The 20,281-nt window shown below is 37.4% G+C and overlaps 1 protein-coding gene across 2 annotated transcripts in view; it reads right to left on the bottom strand.

Annotated features, from left to right (window-relative positions):
* Nucleotides 1-20,281, bottom strand: part of ttyh2 (tweety family member 2) — a 70,267-nt gene that overhangs the window by 43,441 nt on the left and 6,545 nt on the right. For both annotated transcript variants that reach the window (XM_041973278.1, XM_041973279.1), the window contains exon 2: nt 10,981-11,153. In XM_041973278.1, coding sequence (XP_041829212.1) covers nt 10,981-11,153 — 173 coding nt within the window. The remainder of the gene's footprint in view (nt 1-10,980; nt 11,154-20,281) is intronic.

Raw genomic sequence — 20,281 nt, 5'->3', positions numbered from 1 at the left:
ATGGGGTTCCTTTAATAAAAATTCACAATTTTCCCATAATGAAACATGTTCCAGATAAAGGCCAAGGATGGGTCAGGTCAGGACTGAAGGGAAGTAGGAACAAATCTAATTGAGACTCAGATCAGGCTCCCTAACACCATGGCTCTTGATGCTCTAGATATCAGTGCTTCATGCAACACATACTTGGCAGAGCTTTGCTGCTCGAAGCTGAACAACAGGGGTTATTTTTCCTACTTGCTAAAACAAGTATATGGTCTTATTAACTGACCTCCTGCAGATAAACCTCCCAATTTTTTAAGATTCTCATTGGAAATGTGAGGAGAGAAAAAAAATGTAAAAAAAGGGGAAAGAATAAGCACACAAACACATCGGTTTGGGCGAAACAGAGGTGAGAAACACACACAAAAACCATAGAGATAATAGAAGTAAGTTTCCAATCTGTATTCACACAGATGGACATTGAAAAACAAACAATATGACACAAAGAACAGATTTAAGCATTGAAGCAGAAAAAGAAAAAGAAGAGAAACAAAGACGAGAAAATCAGCTGTGCACGTACACCCACATTAGATAATATATGTTTAATCGTTTTTGTTGTTGCTTTGTTCCTTACACAAACTTCCCCCTCAGACCAGGAAGTGCCAAAAGAGACCTTTAATACCACTAAGTGTAGGAAATCTATAACACGTGGGAGCAACTGGGAGAAATGTGGAGGATTAAATTTGTTAAGGAGAGGAAAACAGAGTATAACTTCCTCTATTCTACCACTTCCCTTAGTGCTCCTCCGTAAAGTATATGATGTCAAATTCAATGAGGAAGACTGTCATAGATTTGTGTTGGCATGTACGGAGTTAAAGTCTAAACTGTCATGTTGATAAATGAAAAAACTGCACAAGAGGCAGGCATGGAAAGCTGGTAAGAAAAAAAGTCAGCCTGAAGCAGAAAAAGGCTCTTGGCTACTTTAAATAGATTCTGGCATGTTTGGATAGTGTGTTTTTTGGATAGTGGCAATAATAAATCTCCTGAGATCCCCAAGTATTTATATATTTTATCCTGTCCTGTTTAGCTCTCAGCAGGGGTCAGCTGATAAACTTCATATGTACCTAAACAAAAAGCTTCCCTTTGGGCTTAATAGTCATGCTGTTTCAGAGCGTCCTGCAAAGCTGAGCTATGGCTTGAGATGAACACACACACACAAATACACACACACAAAAGAAATTCTACACTTAAAATCTCTTTTTAAAGCTCTGGAGATGGTACATTTTTATTTTCAGTTACAGCTGAGGGAGCCAAAAGCATTTGGTGATAGACACTGTTTCTCTCACCTGTATCCTCAATAAGTTCTCACTGGCAATCCACAGATTTGATATTACAAAAAGAGGAATATTTTAAGTTTTAATATTTTAAGATGAGCCGTTAGCTTATGTAGGTGGCAGAGGTGGTTGTGACATTGAAAAAGGACAGGCAAATATTAAAGCTGAAATTAAATTTTGACTACAACTGTTGCAAATAGAGAAGGAGCCCACAAACAGCTACAGTAAACACTGAAAAAACTTTAAATAAGGCAGAATTTTATGCTTAAAGCATTTATAAAAGGGACTGTGATATATGACAGTTGATTTTAGTGACACAATAAATGTTCTTGTCGTGATTTGAATTACGGGGGAGCTAAGGGGAGCTCGCATCCCCCGAGAAGGAGATGAGCTCTTCTGAAAATATTCACCTGAGACACAGTAAGGCTGACTTGCTTTGTGTTGAACAGGTTCTGTTCTGAATGTAATTGTTCACATACTTGCTTATGTACGATGCATGTTAATAGACATTAGACTACTCAGTCAGTAGGAAGGCTAGCATTTTTTGTTAATTTAGAGATTATAGCAAAAAAAAAAACAAAAAAAAAAAACACGACAGTACTACTATCGTAGATGGTGTGTAAGTCCCCTAAAACAAACTTTTTGGCATTATACTGCTGTCTGTAACTGTAAAACATCCAGTTAAATTGATCTCTACACTGCCCCTAGTGGCTACTCGCAGCTCATAGCTTGCTTATATGCCTTAATTTCTGGGAACAAGCACAAATGATGCTACAAACAAAAGCAAATTATATGAGGAAATCAGGATAAACACATGTACGCATAATTAAAAGAAGGTATATTTTTTGCATAATAGAGAGTTCTGGAAAAAAACCCTTCCAGGTTATATTTTATTCCGTTATCCACAAGGTTCCTGATGGTGGTTAAATAAAAAGAATATCAATAGTATGTCAGCACTGTGTGTTTATTCATTTATTACATTCTATTTTTAGAACTTTGTTTTTGCCATGTGAGACATTTTTGCATTAAGTCCTTCTGTGGCCATCCATGCGTGGTGGCGCTGCTTTCTAATTATTGGGTTGACATAGCCACACATACCGCTCATTCATGGTGTTACTGAATGGGTCAGTAGCCAGTAGTTAGTAAAATAAAGACATTTAACAGGAAAGCAACAGAGAAGTAGAGTAGTAAACAGAGAAGGCTGCGAAATGCAGGGAGCTGCTTTAGTTGACTGTATGGCTTCTACTAGGAGGCCCAGTGGAATCCACACACTCACATGATGGGATTTATTTAAGTTAGTTAATTATTGCTCAGCTATTTATGAACGTGATTTGTTCTTCTTGAAGGCCTGTGCATGAAAAGGCAGAACATGTTAAGACTACGTTTGCATCTGTTCTTTTCTGTTTTTGTTTGCTCCAATTAAGCTGTTGAAATTCTTGCATGATTTTATGGTGATGTTATCATCTTTATATGAGATGTTTCTGTTTGTATTAGCTGTACACAGTAGTAGCAGAATGTTTTTGGCAATAACTGTGTAATTCGACACTTGGGTAAATATGAATTACTTATACTTTGACTTATTGTCTGAATTACTGCTTTGATTAAGCACTTTATATGCAGGCCAGTCCTGATTGGTTCTTAAAAATTTGAAATACTCATCATGTTCCCATGTATCATTTTGACCTTTAAAGATATGGAAATATTTTTCAAATGAATACTTACAGCCCAGTTCCCAGCAAAAAAAATATATATTTTACATGTTTAGATGGTTTATGTCTCAACCAAAGAGACATGTTTTTTGTTTTTGTTTTTTAGAAGTGGCACTCAAATATGCTTTTATTTTGTTTTTATAAAAGATTAAACTATTACTTTTTGGCCCTATGGCCAGTTGGCCACTGCTTACCAGTGGTGTATGGTAGTAAAGCATCTCCCAGACTGGTTGATAAGTGACAACTACTCAAACACATTATATCACATCTTAGATCTAAACGACCATTTATTGCAGGAAGTTTATATCCTGAAATGTGATTCAGGTGAGTGATTTCAGCAGCAAGTAAATGTCCTTATTAAGTGTTTATTTAAGCACATGTGCCACATGGACACAGGATATATCTTGAGCCTTTATGGACAATTTAATCTGGACTTTTTCCACAGCTGCTGTTCACCCATATATTTTACAGAGAGGGATATTTTCTGAGGCGAACACATTGTTATAATACTACACAAAGTTAACACCATGTTAGAACACACAGAGGACGCCTTGGTGATGCATCGACAGGAGATTTTACAAGCTGTTGGCAACACAACCACAGAAGCTGCATGTTGCTGACATGTAAATATAATGAAGATCTAATGAGGTTTGCACATTAACTGCTGAAGCTTTTTTCTTTTATAGTTGTTTTTAGCTCTAAAGTCTGGCTCTTTCAGTGTTTTCTTTTCTCTTGCTTATGTTGGAATCCTGAGTATTTTTTATCATATTTTTAACATAATAACACGAATGTTATAATCTCGCTGCAAATCAAATGTTTCTACGGATGCAAATAACTTGGAATTTAATCTAATACCTGTATGAAATAGGCAAGCAACTCATGTTTTGTTTTTATGGGAAGAAAGTTTATTGATAAAGCTCACATGTGTGCTTGTTGTTGGACTGGTTTAAAAAAAGATGAAAACAAGCGAGAGATATAAAGATTCAGTGGACCCAGCCCTTGATGTAAGCTAGCCTTTTTTTCTAAACCAGAAAAGAGTAGTTTCTGTGGTAGCATCAGTTTTTCTGGATAGGCCATACTCAAAACAACTTTTGGTCCAATTTAACACTAAATCTGAAGAATTCCCCACAACTGTTCTCACATTTATCATGGTAATAAGACTGGATCAAACACGGATGGATGGACGGATGTATGTATGGATGGAAGCATAATGCAGTTGATCATTGCCAGAATACAAAGTACATAATACAGAGGGAAATTGCAATTTCCCTCTGGGATTAATACAATGTTTTTTGTTTTTTTATTTAAATTTCATAATACCCCTGGCCGTGGCTGTTGGCTCCATGGAGGCATAACAAAGCTATAAGTACCTCTGCCACAGGCCAGCTTTCCTCAACATAAGCTACTTAATTAGTTGTTGTACAGTATAATCACAGCATTAAAGTGCCACACCACGGGCAGGACTGCAGACACAGCTGAGTGACATCTGCTCTGGCTTCACCAATGTTAATTAGAACGGACATCATGATGTAGCACCTCAATCCACTGTCAAACATAATTACAGCGGAGCATGGGGCGACTTTATGCAGAAGCAGAAAGAGAAGGGTAGGAAAGGCCAAACAGAAAAGAAAGGAAGCAAAATGAAGGGGAGAGGATCTGAATCAGGGAATAAAAAAGGTTAAAAGAGGGGGAAATTCTGGATTGATGAGATTAACGTGAAAGCCAGTTCTTGTCTTCAATAAAAGTCAAATGTGCAGTCCACTTGACAAGCACATCCATCTTAGGCTGCAACCAACACACCGACACAAGAAGTTGAGAATCAGATAAAGGAGAGCTGATTTCCCACAGGATGTTTTATCAGACTTTAGACGTATCAGCACATTTAACTCAAAGCTACTCCAGAAGAAACTGAGTCACTCCAGAGGGATTACTATCGGAGAACTGTGAGAGATTAAACAAATAAATAGTCTCATACATGTAGAACGCAGGGTTTATAGAAATAATCACCACTGTTATAATACAGACAGTATTTGCTTTCACTTAAAATTGCAGCAGAGACAAATGGGTTTGAAGTTGTTTATGTTGTTTACAGAGGATGCATCTGTTAGAAGAGCACAGCAGCTCTGCAACTAAATCATGAATTGGCTGAGGCTAATTTCTAAATCCATTCCTCACTGGCCTTTCGAAAAAGGTAAATGCTCAAGGTTTAACATGCATCAGCTGAGAAACATATCCTCTATAAGGCAAGCCAGTCCAACTTTATTTATAAAAGCACTTTATGACAGCAGCCACTGAACATATATAATGAAAACTCTTCTCATTAAACATAATTAATATTCTGCTTATTTAAAATAAAATATTTTGAAATGGATTTGGTGGGTAAAACTAGGTCTTCTCTGGGTTTTAATATTAACTGCATAAACAAGGTTATCCAGCCAAGACGATGCAATATTTCACAGTTTTAAGAAAATCATCCAAGTCAAAATTCAGTTTATGTTCCTTTGAGTGTTATTTTTCAAAATTTCATGAAATCCAGCCTGATTTTTTTTTTTGGATAAACAGAAATGAACCTCTGCCTCAGCTCATAGTTAGTTGGGAAACAATGTTAATGTTATGAAAGCACAGCTTCACATATATTGAGTTTCAGCTCCTTATTTAGTAATTTTAACCTGCTTTTTCTGCTTTCATCCTATTCTAACTGCTCTTTTTGTGCTTGCAGGATGCTGCTGTTTTCAACAAAAAGCTCTAAAAATGGCCAGTATGCTTGCTGCTCAGCTCCAAACAGCAGCCAGGGACAGAAAGGTGTTATACGATGCAGCTTTCAGCAGCTAGAGGCACACATGCTGAGTTAAATGCCTAACTTGGCCCCACTTAACTCAAGCTTCCATGTTTAATTAAGAGAATCCATTTTTGTACAAGAATTTTACAAATAGTCAATTAATTATAAAAGCTTATAAGCCCCCTAAAAATATCATGTGGTTCTTACAAACCTAAAATCGAGGTTGTGATACATATTCCTCACACATATTTAATCTACTTCCCAAGAACTCAAATTACAGCTTTCTCAAAAACATGTTTAAAAAAAAAATCTTTAACACTCTACACAATATTGTCCACAGTTCCCATAGTCCTCGTCCCCAGCCACTTAGAGCTTTCAGCTGTATTTTTACTCATCTAAATTTGATTTTGCAATATTCATCTTTAATGAGGGAAAGGCTGCCACATTTGGGACACTACATTTTAAGTAACAACACACAAATAATTAAACATCCCATAATGAAGACTGTTTCAATCAGTGAGAATAGAGTCCATTTGCAACCCTTTACAGAAAGAGGGAGCATGAATGAATCTGTGACATCAAGTTAAGTGTTGTATGATTGGCACTTTAATGCTGTTTTTCTGGGTAGTGTTAGAAAATGATGGTGGAAAAATTATCATCAATATCATCAATTTACCTTTAAATTAAAATCTCTCAGGCTAATTTTTCCTCTATAAAAGGGTGATATTTGCTAGATTTTGTAAAAAAATGTGAGTACATCTTAGCATAATTGTTCATTTTGCTCCACAGTTGTGGAGCTGTGGTTTATGATCCTCCAAAAGAAATAGAAAAACATCCTGCAGAATCTGAAAAGGTTATAAGTATGCTGACTTAGGCATAAAGTCTGAATAAATTAAACACACTTACTTAATTTAAACTTAACCCTTTAGGCACCAGTTATTCAAATAAAATGTAAATTTTGATATCAAGAATTCAAAAAGCTGTAGCTTGGAAGTGGTTAGAGATAAAAGCATACAGTAAATGAGAACAATGTTAAATATTAACCAGCGTTTATGATTAAATTTACTCATCTTTCTTGCATGTTGAACAAGAATCTGCAAATAGTTGAGAAAGTACTTAATCAACTGTGAAAAGTCTTTTCATGTGCACCATCTCTGTAGTCTGTTCTATATCACTGAATATGAGTGCATCCTCATCAGCTCAGTAGGGTGTTTCCCAAACTTGATTTTCCTCCTAAACTTTGAACAGATACCGCCCCTCCCCCCGCAAGAAAAAAACAAAAATAAAAAAACAAAAAAACAAACAAAAAAAAACCCCAAACTAAATTAATTAATTAATTAATTAAGTAAGTAAGGACATGTGTTTTGGCTCTCTTTCTGAAGATATGGCCTGTTATGTTGCATGGTGCAGTGTTGCTAGTTTGGTACTTATGGAGTTAATTTCAAATGTTCATTCATATGTTCAGGCATTTGCAACCAAGACAGGATGTAAATCATTAGTGTGGCTCAGTAACAATGTCAGCTTTAGCTGGCAATGATGCGGTTTCAGTATATTTTACACAACCATGGGCCACTGTGTAGTTAACAATGAACACAAAAATTTTCTTAAAGCCTTATAGTAACGATGCTCATGGCTTAATTTAATATTTCCCACCATCAGATAAGCATGATTGCTAGAGGATGCTCAACCATGTGACAAAGAAAAAAAAATTGAATTATCTACTTTGAGAGGACGCCGCATTTCAGCCACAGCCTGTTCACGTCAGTGCCGGCTTTGTTGAGTTGGTGAAAGTGTTTCAGTAACTTATTAGAAACTGTACAGTCTGTTTTTGAGGTCAGTATGAACAACTGATTTGCAAGTTTGACACAATAGCAGAGAGCAAAAAGAATGAAGAGTTGGATCTGAGATGAAATGATTACCTGCTCTGGTTTTCACTATAAAGACCATTAATCTAGTCATTATACTGCCAGTAAACTGATATCACTCGACATCAACAAAGCTTTCAGTTCACTACAGACTTGATGAACAGCAGCAGCGTCCAGCCGAAATAAATCACATACTAAAACACTAACGAAGGGTGCCTTCTACTGTTGTTTTAATTGACCGCTTGTTAATTAGGAGCTCCACCACTCTAGGAGCTTGTTAGGTCACCTGTTTTAATGAAGTGTATATTGTGTTTAATCGACCTGATATTGCTGTTGTTACAACATAGGCACGACAAGTTTATTACAGCACATTCAAGATGCTTTACATAAAACAAAAGCATTACTGTGGGGTTGCAGGAAGCATTACAAAGAACACTAAAAACAAACTTTATAAAAAAAGAAAGGACTGAAATAAAAATAAAAAAAGTAAAGAAAATAGAGAAAATGCAGGAAGTAAAACATTAGTGTGAAGAATTAACAAATGCTTTGATAAAAGGCAGCAAATATGAAAGTTTTTATCTCTGATTTAAAACTGAATTTCAGCAGACCTGCAGTTTTCTGGGAGTTTGTTCCACATGAGAGGAGCAGAAAAACTGAACGCTGCCTCTCCACGTTTAGTTCTGACTCTGGGAACAGGAAGTAGATTTGACCCTGATGACCTGAGGGATCTGGTTGGTTCATAACAAACCAAACAAAAACGGATTTTGGTAAAACATTCAGGTCTTTGTAAACTAACAGCAGGATTTTGAAGTCATTTCTTTGACAGACAGGAAGGCAGTGTAAAGATCTGAGGCCTGGAGGTATGTGATCCACTTTCTTGGTCTTAGGAAGGACTCGAGAGTTCTGGACTAACTGCAGCTGTCTGATTTTTACTTTTTAGGGAGACCTGCGAGGACAGCATTACAGTAGTCCAGTCTATTAAAGATAAATGTATGGACAAGTTTTTCTAAATCCTGCTGAATCATCAGTCCTTTAATCCTCGACATGTTCTTTAAGTGATAACAGGCTGACTTCACAACTGTCTTATTATAGCTGCTAAAATTCAGGTCCATGACTATTCCCAGATTTCTGGCTTGGTTGTTAGTTTTGAACTTAGCTGTTTGAAGCTGAGTACTGACTTCTAATGTTTTTTCCTTGGATCCAAAAACTGTTATTCCAGTTTTGTCTTCATTTAACTGAAGAAAGTTCTGGCACATCTAGTCTTTAATTTGATCGATGCAGTTGATCAGAGTTTGGATCAGACAATAGTCTCCTGGTGAGATGGTTATGTAGATTTGTGTGTCATCAGCATAGTTATGGTAACATATTTTGCTGTTGAGCATGCAGATATTGAACAGCAGTGGGCCCAAAACGGAGCCTTAGGAAACTCCACAGGTTAGTTTAGATTTTCTGAAAACTAGAGCCCACATGAAGCACTTTTAACTTGCAGTCTCTCTAAGGCCAGAAGGGGGTTCTTTTGAGCTTTAATATACCACAATGCCCATCCATGGATCAATTAAGCCCAGACTTCCCTCTCCCTAGTCATTTTTGAGCCACAACTCAAAGATCTAATGGTAGTTAAATGAAGAGGTGACATAATGGTGGATAGGTCTGTCTTTTATATAAAACCTTTTCAAAAAAGCATGTCTGCTTGTTTTTCTATAATCTTTAACTTTATTTAGATCTAGAAAATATTAAAATGAAATCTTATACATTTTTATGTTTTTAAGACAGCGTAGAAACCATGTTTGTACACCTTTTCATATCAAATATACATTATTTTGTAATCTTCATGGTCTCTGTTTGCTTGCTCCTTTTACTTAAATAGATTTTCTACTTGGATTGGTGGGATTTCAATTTGAGATGTTCTGTCTTTTTTCTTTACCTCAAATCTTGATTTTGGATTTCCATATTTGGCATTCCTGGCTTGGTTTCTTTTAATTCTGTGGTTTCTCTTAAAATACTATTTCATGTTCATTTCCTGTGTTATTTTAAAATCCTTCCTCCCTTAGATTTGCTTCCTGTCCATGTTTCACATGAGACTCCCTTGCTGATTGCTTTACCTGTATCTTGCCAGGGACGTCTGTCTACATGGTTTCCTTTGCTCTCTGCAACATCCTCATTATGTCACTTCCTCTGTTCTGGTTAATCTTTTGTAGTTGCTTCCAGACCTGTATCAGCTCCATCTCAGATCTACTTTTTATTAGATTCATATTTTTAGACATTTTTGTTCCAATACTTTCAGAGACCGTTACGTCCTTAAGTCCAGTAAACACATCGCTATACATTCATTCTGTGGTGTATTCCATGTGATGTATTGAAACAAGTAATCCTACAAAACTGTAAAAAAAAATAAGGTTTTTCAGAGATGATAACTCACATTAGTCTTAGAGTTAAAAGAAACTTTACAGAGATAGATCAAAGACCACACTCATCAAAAGAAGAACATTTTAAATATATATATACTGAATTTGCTATTGTGAAGCTCAGTCCATAGTATTTGCAGGAGCAGAAATATAAGCTTGAGATATTTTACAAAACAGACAAGCATCCAGACCAGAGGCAGGGGATAGAATACAAAAACAGGCCGTGGGACAGACATAACCTGGGCACAACTGGAGAATATCTAACTATCAAGAAAAAAGCAATTTAGCAGAAAATCAACATTTTCTCTTCCTGTATAGGTACTTCGGTATCCTCCCAAATGTATATTAGTCTAACTGGGGATTTCAAATTGTAAGCATCACTGTGCATTGTCTTTCTGTGTTACTCCTGTGTCAGTCTGGATATGCTACACTACAGGATAAAGCAGGCATGACTAATGTATATGATAAGGACATTCTTTCCTCAACAGGCATACATCAGAAATTATTGACTCTCTATGGCAAAGTTTTGATGATACTCCTCTGAGAAAATATTGCGGACAAATGATATACTATATTTACACAAGTGTCATTGTATTTAAAACAGCCTAGTTTCCTCAGAACCACATTGTCACACAGGAAATCAAACCACCGGCTTTACTTGCAAACACGCAGAAAATTGACATGCTTCAACGTAAATGGTAAATAATGTATAATGTATAAAAGTATAATGTTATAAATGGAATCTGACAATATAATTTAGCTTAATATAATGAAAACATCACACCACTTACAGCTCGGTGCTCAAAATAAACGATGATCAATGAAGAGTATGAATGTCAGACATCAACAGAGAACAAGTGTACAAAATAATCAGCTAGTCATAAGAGCTTGTTTTCTTTATTCTCTCACCATGTCATGAGCCCAGCAGCGACGGCAGACCAGGTGACACAGCAGGAGTTTGGCTTCTTGCTTTCCTCTTCTTCATCTTTGTGGCAGCAGCACAAACAGCTCAGGTAGATGGCCAAACAAAGAAGGTTGAGGCCGAGTCCTGCAGCTGCCACACAGCCCAGGAATATTAAAGACTACAGAGTGAGAGAGAGAAGAAAACGAAAGATTGCCTTTAAAGCATTTAGTAATAAAAAACAAATGTGCACAGCAGTGAAAAGTATTTCAGTCTTTATTCAGTAAAAAAAGTCATTGCCAATTAGCATCATATGCAAGGCCTGCATTTACATTTGATAAAATTCTAGACCTTTTTCTCAAAAGACACGTTGACCCATCAAAGCAGGAAAACCCCAGATGTTACTGCAACATTAACAAAGACTCTGTTTAAGTTGTCAGGACCTAACTGTTAAAAAGGGCTGATCACTCAAATTAAAGTGTTTAAACAGAAATAAAGTCGCCATTTTGACTACAGTTATTATGACCTTAAGTGTTACCATGAAGCCCTGATAAGAGCTGTTTGCTGATGGATAAAGCATGAACTTGTGTATAACAGGTTGGTTTCTATAAACTGAAATTTTGCTGCTCCTTATTTACACCGGTAAACACGTTATTGACGTATATCGCACTGTTTATTACCATTCATATAAACAAGAAGTGATAAGTTAAGGAATTAATCAGTTTTGAAGTGAGTCAAATTAACCTTTCAGATTTAATTTTTGACATAAATATTGACACAATTTTACTCTATTGCAGGTTTACAGACAAAGCTTGGTCTTTTCTCAACCAAACAGCCCTTGCTTAAATCATACAATCAAAATAATGCTCTGGGATGCCAAACAAACAAATTCCTGTAAACATTTCCTGAGATTAGCATGGTAATAAGACACTTAAAAGTCAGTGAATATGTCTGCACCCACAACAAGGCCAGCTGCATTCTGGGAGCTTGCCTCCAGCTGGAAAGCAAGCAGACACCTCCCCATACATCCACTTCTCTCCTCATTTTCCCACTAACCCCCATCCCACCTCCTGCAAAAGATGGAGTGTGATGACAAAAATAGCAACAAGGCTATCGTAACAGCCACAAATTAATTCTGCATCCATCTGTGAGCAGATGGGCTTATTCCGGCCCTTATTTTTTACCCTCTCTTTCGTTTTTTTAAGTTTGTCTGAAATTTTTGTGGTGCTGAGCTCATCTGCGCTTTTTATCTGATGTCATGTCTCTTTACAAGTTAGGAGGTGGTATTAGACGGCAGGAATAGAAGAATCTGCAGGATTATTTCAAAGTTGCTATAAAGGGACAGGTAAACGGCAAATTTAAAATCCTTCAAAATGCTAAAACCAGCAACAGTCCACATCATCTGAGACAATCCTGTCAAGTGTGAGGCTGACGCTGATATCATTGCTATAAAAAGAATCTTTCCTTTCAACATTTGCAAGCTTCCTCTCAGAAACGATCTTTCTACTGCTCAGCTCCATCTATTGGGGTGCAGCGGCTCATTATGTCCCGTTTCATGCCTGACATGCCTTTCATTTAGATGGTCACACATCTAAAACCAGTCTTCGGTAGAATAAATTGTGTCATCCCTCACTTCCTGTTTAGACTTGACTCATGGCCAGATTACAAGACTTGAATTTAGTAGGTTAACTTTGAATTTATTTTGTTACTAAAGATGGTGAGCTCTTCCTGCTAAGATGTAAGAAAATGGAACCCAGCCATCACACTACAACCACCATGATGTTCAGATGAGATAAGGCTCTTATATTAGGATGTAGCATTTGATTTTTTTTATTTTAAACAAAAGCTCTATTTTATTCTTACGGTCTCATCAGCCCTTTTTTATCCAACAGCATTCTGGATTCTCCATGTGATCTCTAGCAAAGTTTTAAAGGCCACTGGCCAAGTTTACATGATGTTTTTAAATTTAGAATTAGGTATTCAGATTTAAATCATTCAGAATTAAAGTATTCTCCTTTGCATTTTCATGGAAAAAGTCATTCTGAATTGATGCTTACGTGGAAAACATGTTTAACTGCTTCTATTTGATTCTACGAGGGGTTGCAAAGGCTTCTGATTGGACAGAGGGCAGATGTGACGTATTTTTGTCTACCGGAAGAAAACAAAGTCCAGTTCCCGCTTCTTTTCTTTTGGGCTTCAGCATGGAAGACCACATAAGAACCATTTTCGCTTTGATTTTGATTAAAGTTTTGAAGCAGCAGCTCTACACCAGCATACTACTTCACTTTCGTCAGCTGAAGGGGGAAACGAGCATGCACAGAACGACCAGAATTTAATTTAAAGTGGAATGAACGTAATCGAGGAATTTTTCAATTCGGATTTAAACCCAGAGTAAACCAGCCACTTACTTCATTAAGTTTAATTTAAGTTTAATTCAGAATGGCCATTTTCATTCGGAGTGACCGAACACACCTTCATTTAAAGAGTTTTCCGTTGCAGAGTTTGACAATTCATTTTTATGTTCATTCTCACATTTGTCATAAGGGGTTTGTGAATCATCAGTAGTAGTTGTTGCAGAGCCACCAACTACCTAGCTGTTTAAAAGGTCTTCTTAAAGAGGATTTAATAGGTTTCGTTAGTTTTCTCTACATAATTGGAGTAGACAACCCTTGAGAAATTGTTTTGTAATCTTTTCCAGCCAGGTGAGCATCAAAGGCTCCCCAAAATTGTCTCTAACCTTCAAATTAACTGATAACTCTTAAGACTCATTCAATTTTGCTGCTCATGGATAATTTTATTTTACTGAATAAATGAACAAGTATTCTATACTTGCCTCAACCATTTAAATGGGTTTTCTTTTTCTACCTTGAGGACTAATGTGAAGAATCTGATACGATATAAAGAATGGGATGATTCTTTATAAATCTAAAAGGTTTTTTAAACTGTCAAGCAGGAGCCACTCAATTTCCTTATATCCTGCAGCACTCATAAAAAAGTTGCAATAGATGGATGTAAATGTGGTGCCACGAGTTTAGAGATGGAACAGTGATAAATGCTAATACCAGACAGCGGGATGGCAGTCATACAAAGGTGAGACAAAGAGACTGAAAGAAGCTCCATTTCTTATCTTGTGGCAGGGCGGGGCATTTAATAATGAGAGCTGGCAAAAATTGGGTGTAATTGAGGTGAATGGTGCAAATGAGATGTGGGGGCGCAGGTGGATGGATGTCAGGGGGGATGGGTGGGAGAACGCCTCAGATTATTGGACTGGGGTGAGAAAAAAAAGGAGGGGGGGGGGGTCCTGTTAAAAACACACACAGGCTGGGCCGCCCCCAGCCACACTCATCGCCATGGTAACATGCAGGTTAGTCAGTGCCCTTGCAACAGAGAGGGAAGAAGAGTGAAAGGGCGAATTATCACAGCCTATTCGAATTAAGGAGCATGTGACAGGCTCACTTAAATTGCCGTGCCTCTGTCTTGTGATTTGTCTGCAGCCAGGCGATGGATAGAAAGGAGGGAATGCGGCAGAAGTGGGAGAACCTGAGAGGGAAACCGTTCCCATTCAGCAGACCTGACTGGGAAATATAAGGGCTCACACAGACCACCAAAAGAGTAAACTTATATTTATATTGTTTTGCTTGGTTTTTACATAAAAAGCCCACTCGTGACCTTTTGCTTAATATAAACAAAAATGCATACACTCATGAGGGAACTCACAAATCAGAAGAATTTATTCCTACTTTTAAAGGAGTTAAAAGAACTTTCTGTCTACATCCTATTCTACTGTTCCTTCCTCAGTTGTAGGGTGCAAAAATAATGGCTTCTGAATAATGTAGCACCCATTCAGTGAAAAGGACAGAGGCAAACTCACATACACACACACAAACCCATATATATATATATATATATGCTACAACTCCATCCTGAAACCATCACTTCTCAAGCACTCCAACCATCCATTAAGTTAAAAAACACCATTTATCTTTTACTGACCAGAGTGTGCACGCTCTCTCTCTCTTTGGTGAAATCAAATTGACTGCTCTGACCACTTTGACTGCTACCTAAATTAGGACTGAGTACTTTCCCATGAAAGCTCAATGTGTTATCACCCTTCTCCTTATTTTACTCATCTCTAAGTAAAGAGATTGTTGTGTCTACCTCTTTTGTTTTACTCTTGAAATAAGAAGGGGTGGGGTGTTAGCACAAGGCTGGAGGCGACATAAAAGGAAAAAAAAAAGAATATTTAGCTGAGCGTAAAGGTAGTCGTAGAGGTCTGGACAACCAAGAAAAGGAAATGACAAAAGGAGGGTGAAATAGTGATGGAGGGAATTAAATTTGTGATGCATGTTAACAGTGAGGCACCAGGACAGGGAGGGAAAAGTGAAAGAGAAAGATGTTGCATGTGCAGTTATAATTTAAGAAGACTTAGCATCCATAGCCACATTGCTATGTCTAATAGACTCTTCACTTCAGCTGTTTCTCTGTTACAGTCTCATTGTAGATGACTTTACCCTGCAGCCAAAACACTGCATAACACCACAAATTTCCTCAAACACTCGTCGCTGACTGCATGAATTAACTTACAAGTACACCAAAAGACAAATCGGCAAATACCTCTTCCCCAAAATAATGACAAATAAGCCTAATTTAAGGAATGATACAAAGGCAAAACCAGAAAAGGTGAGAGAAAAAAGGTTTTTAAAAGGAAGTTTTGAGCCGTCTACATTCAGATGTGCTTCATTCCACTTAAGTACACTTATGTAATCCTATTAAGGCTGTGACTTATTCCAATCATCATAATCTAAAGCTTTATTAAATTAATTATTCATTTAGTCTAAAAATGTAAAATATAATACATCTTAACTAAATATCTATGAGTTTAAGATCCTTAACTTTAAATGTTTGGTCAGATTATTACAAAACATTAAACAGATATTGCAGTTCAAGAGTCAAAAACCATTTTTTTTTTTTTTTTTTTATTTTTCTATAACTTTTTCCTGTTTATGTCCTGCAACCACCTCATGTAATTCTCATATTGACACATTATTTATTTTACTTTTATTTACGTCAAGGTATTTTTTTAAGTCAACAATCACAATCTTAAAAAAAAGTAAAGAAAATCTAACAATGAAATAAGATCTTTCACTGTTGCTATTATTCCTAGTTATAAACTGGTAAATCATGTATGTATGGAGTGTATGTGTGAACTGTGTCTAACCAGTGTAGAAAAACAGAACAAACAAAGGAAGAGGCTCAGACTCACTCTCATACACACACAACTACAACACAAAGGAGGAAGTATAATGAGGCAGAAATGACCCACAGGGCATTTATACTCCCCAAAGTCCCATCAGAGGTACGATGAAAGCCAGTGGGAGGATGATGGCACAGATGGGACAGTGAGATAAACGATCAGTGACGTTGTTACGGCCTATTGCAAAGCCATCTGGAAAACATAAACACTGAAACATTCAAAGAAGCAAATCTCACGCATCTGGTTAGAATAACTACTTATTGTTACATGAAGTGGTATAAAAATGGACAGAATCATCCTCTGATTGCTGTTAATGACAAAGATGTACAAATCCAGGCTGTGCAGCACCCATGCAGCTCTAAGGCAAGTTTATGCTGCTTTGTTGTCGCTGCGTGAAGTAACTGACGCAGGTGTAGTGTAGCTTAGGGTGAGTCCAAAGTTTAATCTTTCTAGGGAATAACATGAAAATCCGACTTGAGTAAATGCCTCTTTAAGCACGTTGTTGCCTTATTAAAATAGGAAAGAAGGAAGGAGGAAGAAAAAAAAAGATGGAAGATGAGTTGGATGTTAAGCAGATGCAAACTCCAGCTGCATTAGTGTTACATGGTATGTGCCTTACACTGATCTCTCATTAAACATCAATTTTTAATACACAAGTGGGAAACATAATTTATACATAGACAGAGAAAGCAAAGCCATCTGTCACCGAGCATCTTCGAGGTAGCACACAGTCGTGTAAAAGAGGAGCTCTGCAAACCTGGAGTGGTGCTAAATCCAAACTAAGTGATACGAAATGTATTCCACGAGCAAGACTGCTCAACAGCAGGTGGCAGACAGCTGTGAGTAGGTGGAGAAGGTCTCCAGGCACTGCATGCACCAATGTACTATATATATGTGTGTGTGTTCAGCCTGAATGGACAGTGACAGTCCTCCAACATGAAGGGGGTTAAATGGGTCTCAGGTCAGTTAGTGAGCAAAGAAGACATGGAAGGGGGAGGGACTTTCACTTTTAAAATGTCAAATTGAAGCGGGTGGCAGAACCACAGATTAGCTAAAGAAATATTCAAGTATTTAAGTCCCCGCTTTTAGTTTAATAACTGGAATTTATTTCAACAGAAAGGGTTAAATGGAAGCTTCCAAGCACCTTTTAAAAGCAAGCTGAAATGGCATCAATATAAAGTACAATATGTACCTGAAGATCAATAGAAACAACCTGACTCAGTCTTACAGCTCTACACCCTGTTCCACCCCAATACTCTGATAAATGCCCCTGGGATCTGGGCACTTTCCTTTGCAGTGGACTCAGCTGGGGCTGCTCATGTTTACAGCTGGGACACCATTAAGTTTCTGCAAGGTGACCCAAGGGACACTGACATGCATTAACACTAGTATGGCCAACATAAGCACATCAGTAAAACTCAGAGTTAAAGAAATGTTGTAATGCTAACAGCTGAAGACTGCAACAGTCCACTTTGAAGATGCATCCATTATCAACCCACGTGAAAAAGTAGGGACATCCTTTACCAAAAGCTTTATGACTCCTGCTGCAGCAAAAAGATGTCACTTTGAAAAAAAGCCTATGGGAGGATGACTACTTAGCACTTAGCATTGGTAGCCTCAGTAAATACTTCATAGCCTGAATCATTAGTCCAATTTTTTCTAATACTAATTTATAAATTATGGACTCATTTAAAGTACATTACACAATAAATATGCTAAAAATTAAGGCAAGTTTATGCTGTGATAGAGACAATGAGTGTGCAAGATTTCATCTTTAGTCAGTCTGATCCACAGTTTGTGTGTAAAGTCCACAAAAAAACTAAGAGATGATGTTACAGGAACTTTTCTGTGAAATCTACAGCTGTGATCCTCGGCAGGCGTTATGAATATATTAGGGCTAATTCAGAACATAATTAGGTGGTTTTTGGAAGGTTTGTCTCTTTCTGCTTCTCTCTATAGGTCACGCTTTCTGGGACATCTTTGTAGTGCAGTGAAGCGCATTTTTTTCCATTTTCTTGACACCCTTTCTGAAGCACAAGCCCAAACACTTCCCTTAGGGGAGTCAGGGGTCATGACGCTGATGCTGCACCCCCACAACAAAGGAAACCCAACCCCCCTAGTTTCCGTGGAGGAGCTGATTTCAGCCTTGTTTATACTGGAGGGGAATGTGAACCCATTTTTCCTAATTCACACAGCCTTTGCAATTGAGCACATGCTTTGAATCGGACCGGCTGAAGTTTCTCACTGTTCTGCAGATCAACTAAAATGATGACACCAAGGAAACGGAAACAAACACAACCTCACAGCGCCGCTGATCATTCAGTGGCGCCGCATCCTGTTTTTATGTTGTTAGATCAGATTTAACAATGGACTTACTGCCTTGCTAGTAGAAGACCTCAAGCATACAATCTAACCAATCAGGTGATGCTAATCACTGGCTTCAAGCACTATTGAGACAGATTGGGGTTAATGACCTTCTGGAGAGCCAGAAGGGATGCAGCGAATGCACTTTCTAAGTGTATGACGAACCACAAAAGGAGTATATAGACGGCTGCTATTGAAAAAAGAAGAAAAATGAACACTAGAAAGGCTCAGCTGGGGTGAATCACTGATTTAACAATAAGGTTACACAACAATCCATTCACACAGGAAGAGTCTGAGGTGGAACAAGAAGCATTTTCATTAAAACAATAGATTTAAGACTAATTTTCTCGTGGAGGAGACTATAGGAGATGATAAATTTCCTAACGCAATCACGGTGGCTGTGATGAACAGATAATGGATTTTCAGCTTTTAGCATACATAATTTTCCATTAACTATCAAACAAACTAAATACAATTAACATAACAATGAAGTCCATGCATTTAGCTGTAAAATCACTTCCAGTCAGTTGAATATATATGAAAATGGGATGGTGTAAAAAAAAAATCCAAATACTTTCAACCATAGAATTAGAAATAATTAAGAAATGCAAGAGTTTAATGAGAAAATTATAACTAAGTGCATCATTTGGAGAACAGTGGGGAAATTCACAGATTCTCTCAGTCGCTCAGACACATGAATGGCTCTGACACAACCATTTAAATTAGTATAGGGAGGTTTGACATCAATGAAGAGTGGGGGGAGGTGAAGGGCATGCAGATGAATGAGGAAAAAAATATACACACAGAGAAGACAAAGACAACTGAAAAAAGAAAACTGGAAGGTCTGGAAATCTGGGCTGTTTGGGTGCAGCCGGGTGGAAGGCTTTTCTCAGAGAGTAACTAAGATAAGCCACTGAGGCAGAACAATAAAGTAATGTATTAGGAGAGTGTATTTGTTCCTGAAATGGAATATTATGTCTTTGGCTTCTTAATTTATCCCATATCCTTCTTAGCCATGGGAATAAAAGCTTTCAACAGTGACTCATCTGACATTCCAAGGGATCCACAGTGGGGCATTATGACATCTTTTTGCAAGGACAATCAGTGCTACCATTAGGGGAAAAAAGTCTGTTCCAGGGTTTGGGGATGCTTAAACCTTTCTTTCCTCTATGGCAGCAGCTCCAGTGGATATCTGCTCTCTCAGTGCTATTTATTTGCCCGAGCAAATAAAAAGCAGACTTTTCTTGGACATGTCGCAGAGTTTCCAAAATAATCGGATAAATAAATAAAGACTGAAAATGAATGCACAGCTTTAGAGTTTAAAAGAACAAAAACTCTTATACAAATGACATTACTGTTTATTTAAACATATAAATATTTGTCTTCTGTCTCATTTTAACTCCAGATTTATACTTTTTTGGCCACATGCTTCTAAATGACATGAATACCATCAACTTCCCTACAGACTCCGCTACAAAATGAAATGTCTTTTTGTTTCTTTGTTTATTTTTGTAAACACAGATGTGTGTGAGACAGCACTTACACTACCCAGGGTTGCAAAACTATAGCTGTGTCCTAATTCAGGGTCTGCACACTTCGGAGTGTGTAGACTATGTAGGCTACGGAGTGTCCTCCGTGGCCTACATACTTCGAAGTCCACTTAACGTTCGTGAAATGGGACAGCCTACCTA

Source organism: Melanotaenia boesemani, chromosome 21, assembly GCF_017639745.1.
Source record: "Melanotaenia boesemani isolate fMelBoe1 chromosome 21, fMelBoe1.pri, whole genome shotgun sequence".
In the NCBI taxonomy this organism is placed as follows: Eukaryota; Metazoa; Chordata; class Actinopteri; order Atheriniformes; family Melanotaeniidae; genus Melanotaenia; species Melanotaenia boesemani.
The sequence above is the reverse complement of the archived record's forward strand: the minus strand, read 5'-3'. Positions and strand labels throughout refer to the sequence as shown.